General features: G+C 36.5%; 2 protein-coding genes across 2 annotated transcripts; one reads left to right on the plus strand and one right to left on the minus strand.

The window, feature by feature from the left end:
- Positions 1-683: 683 nt before the first annotated feature.
- Positions 684-6720, minus strand: LOC135071637 (uncharacterized). The gene is made up of 2 exons (XM_063965400.1): positions 6378-6720; positions 684-6262 (listed from the first exon to the last, which is right to left on the minus strand). Exons 1-2 carry the CDS (start codon positions 6426-6428, stop codon positions 959-961), a joined length of 5355 nt encoding a protein of 1784 aa, XP_063821470.1. The 5' UTR covers positions 6429-6720; the 3' UTR covers positions 684-958.
- Positions 6721-7393: 673 nt separating this feature from the next.
- On the plus strand, positions 7394-9475 carry LOC135072196 (mediator of RNA polymerase II transcription subunit 19). Its single transcript, XM_063966150.1, has 3 exons — positions 7394-7677; positions 7756-8130; positions 8421-9475. The coding sequence occupies exons 1-3, from the start codon at positions 7497-7499 to the stop codon at positions 8579-8581; spliced, it is 717 nt and encodes a 238-aa protein (XP_063822220.1). The 5' UTR covers positions 7394-7496; the 3' UTR covers positions 8582-9475.
- Positions 9476-12614: the final 3139 nt, after the last annotated feature.

Raw genomic sequence — 12614 nt, forward strand, 5'->3', positions numbered from 1 at the left:
TCCATTCGGTTTGTTTTGACAAATAAAATGGCATTATTTATGTCAAAATGATTTTTAAAATGTAGATAATATTTTTTGGTAACCACAAATTCGCATAATATTTAAGCAACTCTTTTCTCAGTTTCAAGAAATGTGCTCGATTGATTTTAAATTATACTTAAACATACATGTATGATATTTACATTATGTAGGCAGTGTCGTGAATTGCATAATTTGAACCAGAAAATGAGTGAAATGCGAAGATAATATTATCATAATATAAATGCGAAGATAATATAGCAGGTAACCAAGTCGTGCGTCATAGCCCCTTGGATTAGCAAGTCTCATTTGATGCAAAATGTTGTTTGGCTTTTGCGAAGTGCACATTATGAGAATGAGAAGTGCCTCCTCCTGCATCTATTGCGATAATAACTTTTAAGTCTACTACCACAGATAATATAATACCTACTACCTACTCATTTTGAGAATATGAATTTTAGGTCCAGGTAATAATTATTTAGGGACCTACCTACCTACATTTTGAACTGTGTACTGTGTAACATGCGAGTTTCAGATGCATTCTGAATTTAGAAGAAAATTAAATAAGTTTTCAGTGCAGTTTCAACTTTCAACTTTCAATCAAAACAATATTTTGACTGAAGAGACAGTTAAGGAGTCTGGGTTTAGAAATAAAATTTCTATACTGGTATCAAAAATCGGATTTATATTTCCGTTTTGCTGTAGTAGGTTAATGTTGTAACAATTTGCCAGGTTACAGAATTGGCCAAACAGCCGGTACGAAGCATAACATGTACTTTTTATAACAATGATACATTTCTTCAGACCTACTAGCCTAAATCTTACACAAACTACCTACAAAGATATACATGTAAAGCTATTATATCTACAATCATCAATAAGTTATATACAGATAACAATACAGCCAAGATATTTACATACACGTTATTTTCAATTAGACTTATCTGTAACCTGAAAAACTTTGATTTTTCCTACACTCAGGGCAGTACCATTTTCCTTTAGGTGGTACCATAATACCAACACACTCGAAATGAAACCATTCTATTGGACAGCCTTCCGCATCACAAGCAATCATTTCAGACACCTCGTCATACGGGCAGCGGCAATAACAGTAGACGCTCTCCCCTTCGCGAGCCTGCCGCACAGCGGGTCTTTGGAAAGCGTAAGGTAAGCTCGAAGTTCCTGAATTCAAATAAGTCGGAGGTGGAATTGGTGCGCTGCTTTGCGGAGTTTGTGGTTGATATATTTCTAAATTGCCTTCACTAGAGTCAGAATCGCTCGACTCCATAGACTCTGAATTCATTAGAATACGAGGCGGTTCAGGATCAGGGATTGGAGTAGTTAGCCTGATTGGTTCAGAATAATTATACAATCTTTGCGGTATGACTGTAGATGGTATTTCTCTCTTTGCTTTATGAGTGACGGGAGATGGTAAATCTTCTTTCCTCCACTCTAGCTTTGGTGGGAGTTGTGGTTTCAGTGCAGCCATTGCTGGTGAAGGTGATTCTTCATCACTGGAGTATCCATAAAACTTATTGCGCACTCTTCGCCTTTTAGAAGCTCTCTTACTTTCAGCAGATGTAGTCGGAGTATTTGTTATGGTAGCCGGTGCTGTTGATGCAGTTGGTATTTCTGGCATTTGCACTGTGTTAGAATGTAAAGATATGGTAATTTTATTGGGAACTAAAGGTGGTGGAGGAATTTCTGGCTCAACCTTGGCAATAATATCTTTAGGAATGTTAAGTTTAATTGGACCATGTCTTTTCGAACTCTTGGATTTCTTCTTCTTTTTGCTTTTCTTCTTACTGCTGCTTGGTTTTTCTTTCTCAACAATTTCTATCTTAGGTTCTTCTTCCTTGACAGGAGGAGGAGTGTTTGGACGACTGGCTTCTCCCGATACAGAACCGCCTTCTGACGGCGCAACAGTCGCTAGCAGCATTAGCTGATTACGTTTTTCTGCATGTAATTTATTTGCTATTTGTTGAGGATGTTGGTCATAAAATTCTTCATCCGTTTCACTTTCGTCTGTTTCTAAGTCTGTTTCAGCAATAGGAGGTTCCACCTTCTCTGGGATTAGAATAGGGGTCTCAGACATACCCATGACATCAACATTTGAACCATTGCTTATTCTTCTGTTGGGCAACATTTTTCTTAACTGTTTTTTCTTTTTTCTTTCATTACTAGGATCCTTTAGTGAATCGTCAGAAGAATCTGAGTCTGATGAGCTAGATGATGAAGATCCACTACTGGAGGAGCAACTACAATTTGATCCACAGGAACAACTGGAATCACTGTCACTACTACTACTACTCGAAGACGACAAGTCACCATGCTTTTTCTTTGGTGATTTTTTGTTTTTCTTTTTATCTATGCTAAATGTATCTTCATCTCCATTTAAATCTGTAGGGATCAAGCAGTAGTCATGGTCTGATTCACAGACATGTTTTCGGATTGGAACTAATGGTGGTGTTTTCTCTTTTTGTTTCTCCACCTTAGCTTGGTATTTCTTGAAGTTATCCCAAATATCTAAAACTTGTTGCTCGTTTGGTTTGTCTTCTTCTGCAGGTTCAGATTTTTGTTCTGTTTTCGGAAGAAGTCCATCTGTATTATCTACATTTTCACCTGATGCTGTTAACTCTTCTTGTTTTATGTCACTAGTAGCTTCTTCTTTTTTAGGCGGTGGCAAACCGCTATCAGATTCGTCACTACTGTCACTTTCAGATAGATCTAATGCTGGCAAATTGACGTCTAAAAGTAACGCATCTTTTTCTTTTGATTTCTTTTTCTTTCCTTTTTTTGATAGATTTTCAGTTCCTGCTTCCGCATTTACTTCCGATACAGCTGCATCATCTTTTGGTTTGTCATCAATCAAATCTATAACTGGAATAGCTTCTTTGGATTCTTCCAGTGGTTTTTCGTCAGAAAGAGATGGCTTTTCTTCATTTAAATCCTCTGTAATAAGTTTCTTCCTGTGCTCATCAATGTGTTTGGCTAACAGTTTTTTCGAGACAAACTTTTCAGTACAACCTTCTTCTGTGCATTCATGTGGATACTCTCCAGAATGAAATCGTCTATGAACTTTTAAGCAGACTGCTTTTGTAAATTGTAAACTACATTCTTCACATACAAATGTAGCAGGTGGAGTACAGAAATGATAGACATGAGGCCATTTCTTTTGAAGACATTTTTTACAGAGAACACTTTCAGTGCCATGTTTCCAAAAAAGGTGGTTGTTTATGTCAAGTTTGTTTCTATAAGCAATACCGCATCGATAACACAAATGATGCAATTTATGTTTCCAAACATGGTTTGACAGTCGTGCTTGACTATGACAAAATTCTAAACAAACATCACATGTGTGGTGCATTTTTCTAAGGTGGACCATTAACCTAAATGAAGATGGTATTGAGTCTACATTGCACAAACAGCATCTAAACTTAATTTCATACTCAGAATCATATGTTCCAGGACACAAATGACACAATAATTCACTATAACTATAGAAATTAGATTTACACATTACACATAATAAAATAGTTTTTTGATGCATTTTACGGTTGTGTAAATAGAGATCTTTATGAATAGCAGTTTTGAAGTAACATTGAAAACATTCAAACAGATGGTCATACTGCGCATCTTCACATTTATCAACACTATCATAGGAATTAAGATTAATAAACACAGAGTTTAACTCTATAGCGCCAGCCTTTAGCTTAGCAGTAATAGTCTCTGGCATTAGTTCTTCTGCTGTGATGCTGTCCACAGTTGCAGCAAATCGATGCTGTGCAACCATATGCAAGGACAAATGTTCACAATTTACAGCTATCTTACGGGCATGATTACAATAAATACAATTATATGCTGTAGATGCCAAAAATACTTTCAACAGATCCTTCAAAGGGTACTTATCTAAAGGTTTGTCTAGTGATAATTCTGTGACAGGTATTTCTGGTTCTTCAATTTTGGGTTCAACAGTAGTGTCCAGTTCCTCAGCTTCAGTCTTAGGTTCTGTTTTGGCAATCACATTGTCTTCAGGCAAGTCGGGTTTATCCTCCACCTCTACATGTGGCTCGTCTTGTGCTACCTCCATGGGCTGCTCCGGCTCCTGTGGCGGCAGCTCTGCCTCCTGAAGGCTCTTCTTTTCTTCATCTATTGTAATATTATTCTCATCAACAGTCAACTTGTCACTAACATCACTATCTGAGGAGTAATCACTGGATGAATCTTTATCTAAAAGTTCCTTAGGAAGCCTCACAGTCAACTTAGGTACCCTATTCAAAGTATTCACATCTTCTATACTGTTATCATAAATTGTTGTTTTCATTGTGTTTTCAGGTCTGTATTCATTTTCTGGTCTATACTCATTTTCTGGTTTGTATTCACTCTCTGGTGGTGGTTTATACTCATTCTCTGGTTTATATTCATTATCAGGGTTATATTCTGGTGTCTTCATAACTGATTCTAAATTGTTATTTAGAAGTGTCTTTAATGTTGTCTCTTTATTGTTCTCATAAATTGTAGTTTTTACAAATGGACTGTCAGCTTTGTCACAAATAGTCATTTTAATCGATGGTGTTTTTGGTAGCTGAACTGGCAATTGTGGTGCAAGTTCCTTTGGTGCATCCTTTTCATACCGCTTTGGTGGTCTTCGTAGCCTGCTGGGAGGTTTGTATAAGTTTTGCTGCCCAATAGTGGGATCCACAGTAGAATTAATAATGACAGGAGAGTTGGCTTTGTTCAAACTCAATTTCAACTTGATGCCACATTCTTTTTCTTTTTCTACACGTGTACCAGCTGGTTCTGCAATATTCATTGGTGATGGTGCAGATAAAGGTGAATTATTTTCATCAGGAATTGGGGAATCACTTTCATCTGATTCTACACTGTCATCACCGTTGGGTATTGGGTGTTCATTGACTGGACTAAAAGCCTCTTCTTCTAAGGGACTAACTAATTGTTTACCGTTAGAGGTGTCCAACTCCATTCCTGAGTCTATTGTATTACTGGTGTCTTTGTTTGTTTCTGTGGAGTTATCTGAACTTACACTAGTGTCACTATTTACTGGTTCACTTTCTGTCACATTTATTTTAAGAGTTTGTGATGTCACTGTCTCTAATTTAGGCTCATTAATTTCTTTTTTGTCACACAATGATCTAGTCGGTTCCTTCAGCGCTGAAGGCCCATTCGTTGTAATCTCACTACAATTTTTAATATTTTTAACATTATTTGTCTTTGCAGGTAATTTACTAACAAGCACAGGCACAGGTCTAGGCTTTACTTTACTACAGTCATGATTGAAAAAGTCTTCCTGCTCATCACAGATCTCATCACAAACACAGCACATTAAATATAAAGTCCCATTATAAACTTGGTAAAATTCTTCTTTACTGTCATAACTAATCTCTTGAACATTATGTTTATTAGCCAAGTGCGATGATAACTTTTCTGCTTTAGAAAACATTCCTAGGCAAAACAAACAGATATGCCTGTTATGGACTTCTCTCATGTGGAGAAAGAGATTCCAGTTTTCATAGTAGGTTCCACACGCTGAGCACAGATACACCTTCCTCGTCACTCGTGATGGTCCCCCTGTGTTGTTCTCCACGCTCGGAGCTGCCTCTGGGCTTAATGCCGGTTCTTTAGCTTGCGCTCGACACACTAATTGATGTTCTTTGAGCATAGCCAAAGTTTTAAATGTCATTGAGCAACATTTACGACACTTAAATTTCACCATCGGTTGCAGACCGAGACTCTGGGCATATTCCTTCAACTGGGGACCCTTTTCAACCTTACCCTTTTTATATTGGAGTAGTTGGCTTTTTGGCACAAGCCTGGGCACAGGTTTATCTTCTTCACTGTCCAACACAGCGCTACTAACATGCGGGGGAGCATTGTGAAACTTGGGTATCAGTTTGGGAACTCTAGGCACTGCATTGGCTGAGTTGGTATCATTGCTTTTGTTGGTCACATAGGGTTTTTTCTTCTTGCACGAATTGTGGTACTGGATAGAATTGTCAACAAAAGGTCTCTTGCCAAGGTGTATCCTGAGCGGGTTGATGCGCTTGCGGAGCTTGTCGTCGCGCTCGTCGCCGCCGGGCCGGCGCGCCTCGGGCGCGGGCGGGCTCGACGCCTCCCCGTCGTGCCCGTTCGTGGCGAGCTTCGCGACCCGGTCGCTGTACAACTGAGCCAATGCCGCGAAATGATCATCATCGTTGTTGATAACGTTACCATCTTCCATAGTTTTCTGGAAAAAATACATGTGCTTTCGATCACTAGGAAACAAAAGACGTTCAAACGAGGAAATTGGAACTTCATTTTGAATTATCGATAGGTAAAATCGCACAAAATTGATACCTTACCTCTGAAATCGTACGTCCAGTACGAGTACAGTAATAAAGATTTGTTTCCATGCATTCGTTTGAGCAGAACAATCCTTACATCAGGCTTATTATGAAGCAGCCGCGGGCTGATCATTCCCGTAAAATGGCGTCACTTCGCTGAGCGAGGAATGGGTGATATCAAAAACGTTGCACTAGATTTGCACCACATTTACTTGATCGTAGAATCATTTTTGAAATTTTGCGTTATTTATATAATTGCAAACAAATCAAATTAATCACGTTTTAATGTTTATTTCCAAACAAATTAAAGAAAACTGTAGCACGTTACGAGAAGCTAATTCATGAACCATAGACTGAACATTTTACTTCTTAAAATTTAACTTTTTAATTTTTCTAAGCGTTCTCAAGCCATGAACACGTGCTGTAATAGTCATAGACAAGTAAAATTTAAAAAAAAAATGCTTACTTTGCTTGGATACACGTGTGTTTAAAATCACGCTCGTTTTGTATTTTTTTTAAATACCAGCATGGTTCATGATGGCGATTAATTACAAATCACTTTACTTGCTCAGGTTATATTCAATTACAGATGATTGCAGTAAGGAAATTAAACTATAGATAGATATAAAATTCAAAGCATTGGCTGTTGTGTGAGATGGTTGAGGACATCTCTCTAATCTGTGGAGGAGTTGAGGAGACCGTGGTTGAGAGATGAGAAAGTGCTGTGATTTATTTATTTGGCCAATGGCCAATGGCCAATACATACTTTTGGTTGGACTTTAAAAAAAATAGTTCCATAGACAAAAACATTATTACCATTTTAAAAAATATCATTCAATTAGTAGAAATAATTTGTCTCAATCACACAACATATTTAAAAGCTGTAAAAAGCGATTTCATCATAAAGCATCTTCGGCTTGTCGGCATAAAATGCATAAAATATGTTAAAATGAAATAATACAATTATTAAAAACTAAATAAAAACAACGCAATTGGTAATTTTGTTACTCGTTATATAGCAACATTAATTGCTTGCGGAGTTGTCATTCAAGGGAAGGGTATAGTTTTTAGTTTTTATAATTTTATTTAGTGGAATTTCTTTATCTTATGTTATTAGATAGACAATGCTGATTCAAGATGATGTCTGATCAGTTCAGAAAAGTCGAACAGTATTCTCCGAAGTCCTCGCCACGAGGAGCGAGATCACCAGTCGTCTCTCGTCAGGATTCGTCTGGAACTCTCAAGACCACAATTTCACTCGGGAAGAACCCGTCTATCGTGCACAGTGGACCATTCTATTTGATGAAAGATCCCCCAGGTAACCCTTCGTTATATTTGACAATAACTGGTTCAAAATAATGTCCTAAAAAATCTTAAATTGTCGTGTTTGTTTTAGCTGGAGAATGTGATCGGACCGGAGCGACAAACCTGATGGCATACTATGGATTAGAGCATTCATATAGCAAATTTAATGGCAAGAAGCTCAAAGAATCGCTATCTTCTTTTTTACCCAATCTTCCTGGCATAGTTGATGGACCCGGGCAAGAGGATAACAGTACCCTGGGTTCAGTGATAGCCAAGAGGCCCATCGGAGGAAAGGAGCTGCTACCGCTGACGAGCGCACAGCTGGCGGGCTTTCGGCTGCACCCTGGGCCACTCCCTGAGCAGTACCGCTATGTGAGCGCCACTCCACCAAAGAGACACAAAAGCAAGCACAAGAAACATAAACACAAAGATGGAGCACCACCCGGTCAAGACACTCCATTGCAAGGTATGGGTACAGCTTGTTATGTTATTCCAATTTTTTAATGTCTAAGCCTACACTTAATTAAAATAAATCCTGTATTTCTTTTGTATTTTTCTCTGTTCTAAGAATTATTTCTATAATTTTGTATCTACCTACATTTCTGTGGTTTATCTTATTTCTTATCCTGCTATTCCTATTTTTATGGGTGTAATTTGAAATAAGCAATTTATTATCTTGAAAAATATCAAGGATTCATGATTTATCATATTTTATGTTTATTATTAGTATTGTAGAATATCTAAACTCTATTACAGACTCATCAAATCCAGATACATATGAGAAGAAGCATAAAAAGCAGAAGCGTCATGAGGATGATAAGGAGCGGAAGAAAAGGAAAAAGGAGAAAAAGAGGAAAAAGCAAAAGCACAGTCCAGAACACGGAGGCCTCACGCCCAGCCAGCATCCCGTACCCTGAGCGGGTTATTTGTCCGTAGGATATAAGGATCCAACTACTAAGCCCAAAGAGAATGCTAAATACTCTAAACAAATTAACCAATAAGACCAAAATCATATCATTTGATAATTTTATAATTACCAAAACATTTGTTTTTATTTATTAATGATTAAATTTCTCTCTTCTATTTTTTTATTGAAATGTAAAATTTTGTTTCCTGTGTAAAATAGTGTATAATGTAATGTAAAAATTTACCCAAATCTCAGTATCCACATGCAGGGGGTTCAGGATTAGTTTATGGCTCAAATAATAGTTTTAAGATGGATAATTTTGTAAAAGCAACAGAGTACATTATTGTAGTCATTCATCATAAATGCATGAGTGCCTTCAAACAAGTAGGAGTAAGATTTCTTTTCTTTTCTTTAGAATGATTAAGTATTTGTCCAATTTCATAAATACCAATTAAGCCTTCTCTTTGGGCTGGTCTAAGAAAATAATTAATAACATATTACAGTAATTATTAGTTATCATTGTTTTAGTGTACTGTCGTTATTTTAGTTGTGTAAGTTCTATATTTTCAGGTAATTATTGTATTTATCAGAGAATATTTTCTTAATTTCAAAAGATTTTGGCATGAAGAATAACTTGGAAGATTGTCACCCCTTGAATTACTGATCTGATTAAAAACCATTCTTGATAATTTTATGCTACCAAATATCGAACATTTGGCTCGGTTATTTGAAAATTATGTAATAATTATAAGTATTATGTATAATTACAAACAAAATGTGGTGTGGATTAAAAGTTTTGAAGCACTATTTTTCCAACCATGACTTTATATTGTAAATAGTCGCATCATGACCCTCGTTCAATACCATTTCTCATAGGTGTAATAAATAAATTTGATAGAATGTTTTTCTGTATTTGTTTTATTTACATTGTTCACATTTGGTGTGGTCTCCTACATCATTATCTTTGCTGCTTCGGCTGGAGGGCACGTTGCCGCCAATCGAACGGCATCACAAATCTTTATCAAACGACAAAAGGGTAGAAGTCTACAACGGGAAACTAGGAAAGAATTCATCTCTAGCATTCTCTAGTGTTAGGTCCAGTTTCCACAAAAGCGGCGAAGTGTTTTGAATTACATTGATTATTGCCACTTCTCTTCGTTCGCTCAAATTCGATAGCTCTTCTTACTTGGGTGTTGTTTTCGTAATACGAGACTGCTTTTTGAAGCATGGTCAAATTATTTCGCCGTAGCAAGTAAAAATCGAGGTCACTAATTGTAAGGATCTCCTATTATTATTTTTAACCAGAGATGGAGATCACATCACAATCGATCCCTGCCAATACTTTCAGGTTTCACTGGATGAATTAGACGGTTTTATTGCTAAGTAGCAACCTCTTCCAACCGAGAAGAGGACAGTTTGAGTTAGAAAGTGGTAAGGAAAGGAAGGCGGTGAAATAATAGGAACATAAAAATAATTCTCAATAAAACAATGATTTCAGAGCGAAATTTATTCAAAATATCCAAATTTATACATTAAGTCGGTTTCGCTTCATTATATAAAAAGACAGTTGGTCATCCTAGTTAAAAAGAACAATAAATTAGTAACGCAGCACCAAAATACATACATCATACTTACAAAATGATATTTCTATTACAAATTGGCTGACTTACGATTCTTAATACAACTTGCGGAAGCGTGGTCGCGAAACTACACGACCACTTCCACTGTTACACTCTATGCAGTCCATTCATATACATAATAGTTGAAACCAGTATACATTGACTATACATTCGCTACGTAAGCCAATTTTAATGCATTTGTCGTATCACTATAAGTGTTTGTAGGCAACAATAATATTGCTTATCTTCAAACATACGCACTATGCCTAATGAAGGTATTTAAAATTTCAAACTGGCTACATAAATACTCAGATATCCCAGTTCACTACCCGCAATCTTGAATTCATACTAGACGCATCTACAATACACAACGATTTATTGTTACCTAATACATTTTGGTGCGCCATGGCACTGTATGAGCATGACCAAGCATGACTTATGGATAACAACTACATTATATACAACTCGACATTGCTCCAATCATGTCGCTCAGAAACAAATAAATCTATGTATAAAAACCATTCATCAAATAATACATACAATTATGGAATTCTAAATTAAAATGAAATTAATGAAGCTCTTTATTCACAACAGTTATAAATACAAGAAATGCCGCGTTATAATGTGTAATTTAGTAAAATAGTTTGGTAACTTTTCCGAACGAAGAGTAAATAAAAATAGTCGTAATAGAAACAGCGAACCACTCTGGACTCGATTCCGAGATTATAAAATTAAATATCTTGAAAGCAAATCAGTGATTTTCTCATTTTCCTGTTGCGTATGAACGGCTCTCATAACATCATTATCATTTCTGCCATAGGACGTCCATTGCATGTTTTCACCAGTGGACGTCCTAAGGCAGTAACTACGTTAAATTACTTTTAGAAACCTAAACAGTAACTCTGACCTTATTTACGAAACACGGAAGAAAAATGAGTCGATTAAATCACTGAGATGTTTATACATTATTTTCAGAATCGGGTCCGATCACCCACAACCACAAATAACGCAAAGCAGTAACTAGTCGTATTGGACGAACACGTTCTCGATTACCAATCACATTAAATGGATTACAATTTTGAGCAAAAACATTACAATTAAGAAGCATTGATTAAATATTAGTAGAGAGGTGCTCCATGTAATAGACTCTACTGAACAGCTTCAGCAGTAGTATCGTGCAACTCCAAATACTCCAATCTGTCGTTTGAAATCTCCTTGAATTTGTTATTTGAGATATCTTCGTCACACACACTCTTTGATACCGATGAAAAATTGATGTTAGGAGTTGAACAATATAATGCTGAATATCCAACGACGACCGGTGCGGGACGCGAGAGGGCAACATTTGCTAGAGACAGTGTTACAAGCTTTGAGTTGCCGAACTTCTACGACATCGTGCTTATGGCACTTATAAGACGTCCCGCATCTAGCACTGCATGTACTTAGATACTTATCATAGTTTGTGATACCAATGGCAAGTATAAAATAATACAATTAGTCACAAAACAAAACGATACATAACCGGCAAGCTATATAAAATCCTTATTTGTAAAAGGGGAATTATAAAACGAGCGACTAAAAAAAAACTTTGCGACTGATGATGGCCTACTGTTTTAATACCTTGAGCGGTATGAATTTGAGTAAGCGAAAAATTAACCAAACTAACGACGAATATTGATCAATAATAAAATCCAGAACGAGCTTACAAAATGTGGGTTTTGATTATTACATTTCAGACATAAAAATACTATCCGGGCGACTAAATTACTAAGTGAGCGACTAGAAATACAGAGAGGGCAACTTTAATATGAAGATACATTAGATTTTTCTAATTGAGGTTTTACTGAACGAACTACAAAAAAGTTAATTCTAAGCAAAGTTTTGTGAGCTGCTTTATTAATGATTATTGGTTACTGGTATTATATTTGAGGTTTCATGTTTTTTATTTTGATACGCTTTATTAATGAAAACTGCAGATTGTTACAGCGCGCGAATTCGAATGGGGGCGGGGCGACTGTCCCGAATTTTTAACAAAATATGTATGCAAACACGTTTTGGGTCTAGCAATTCGGCTCAAACTAACAACACCGCCACTGGAAGCAAAACTGATACCTATTGGACAAAAAAGAAAACGAGGCCGGCCCGCTAAGTCCAAGCCAGCACCTTATCATACAGTGACGATGAGTAGGTAGAGCTCCTCAATCCTCATAGGTACCAATGGGTTGACAGAAGCGACTTATTTTATTTTGTTTTTTTTTGTTGATTCGATTTAAGAAAATACAAATTTATTTCATTTTTCGTAATAGGTACATTGTTTCATTTGATTACCTACCCTTAAATTTTAATGATTTATTTTTTTCGCTACTAGAATAGTGTTCCGTCAAATATTTATTTCATGAGATCATTTTTTATTTAAATGTGGGC

The sequence above is a fragment of the Ostrinia nubilalis genome, chromosome 5, assembly GCF_963855985.1.
Source record: "Ostrinia nubilalis chromosome 5, ilOstNubi1.1, whole genome shotgun sequence".
Classification (NCBI taxonomy): Eukaryota; Metazoa; Arthropoda; class Insecta; order Lepidoptera; family Crambidae; genus Ostrinia; species Ostrinia nubilalis.

Bases quoted from the DNA above. Each gene is read 5' to 3' on its own strand.
- LOC135071637 (XM_063965400.1), bottom strand. From the start codon at position 6,428: ATGGAAACAAATCTTTATTACTGTACTCGTACTGGACGTACGATTTCA. The intron at 6,263-6,377 runs GTAAGGTATCAA...TATTTTTTCCAG, and splicing joins CTGGACGTACGATTTCAGAG to AAAACTATGGAAGATGGTAA.
- LOC135072196 (XM_063966150.1), top strand. From the start codon at position 7,497: ATGATGTCTGATCAGTTCAGAAAAGTCGAACAGTATTCTCCGAAGTCC. The intron at 7,678-7,755 runs GTAACCCTTCGT...TGTTTGTTTTAG, and splicing joins TTTGATGAAAGATCCCCCAG to CTGGAGAATGTGATCGGACC. The intron at 8,131-8,420 runs GTATGGGTACAG...ACTCTATTACAG, and splicing joins TCAAGACACTCCATTGCAAG to ACTCATCAAATCCAGATACA.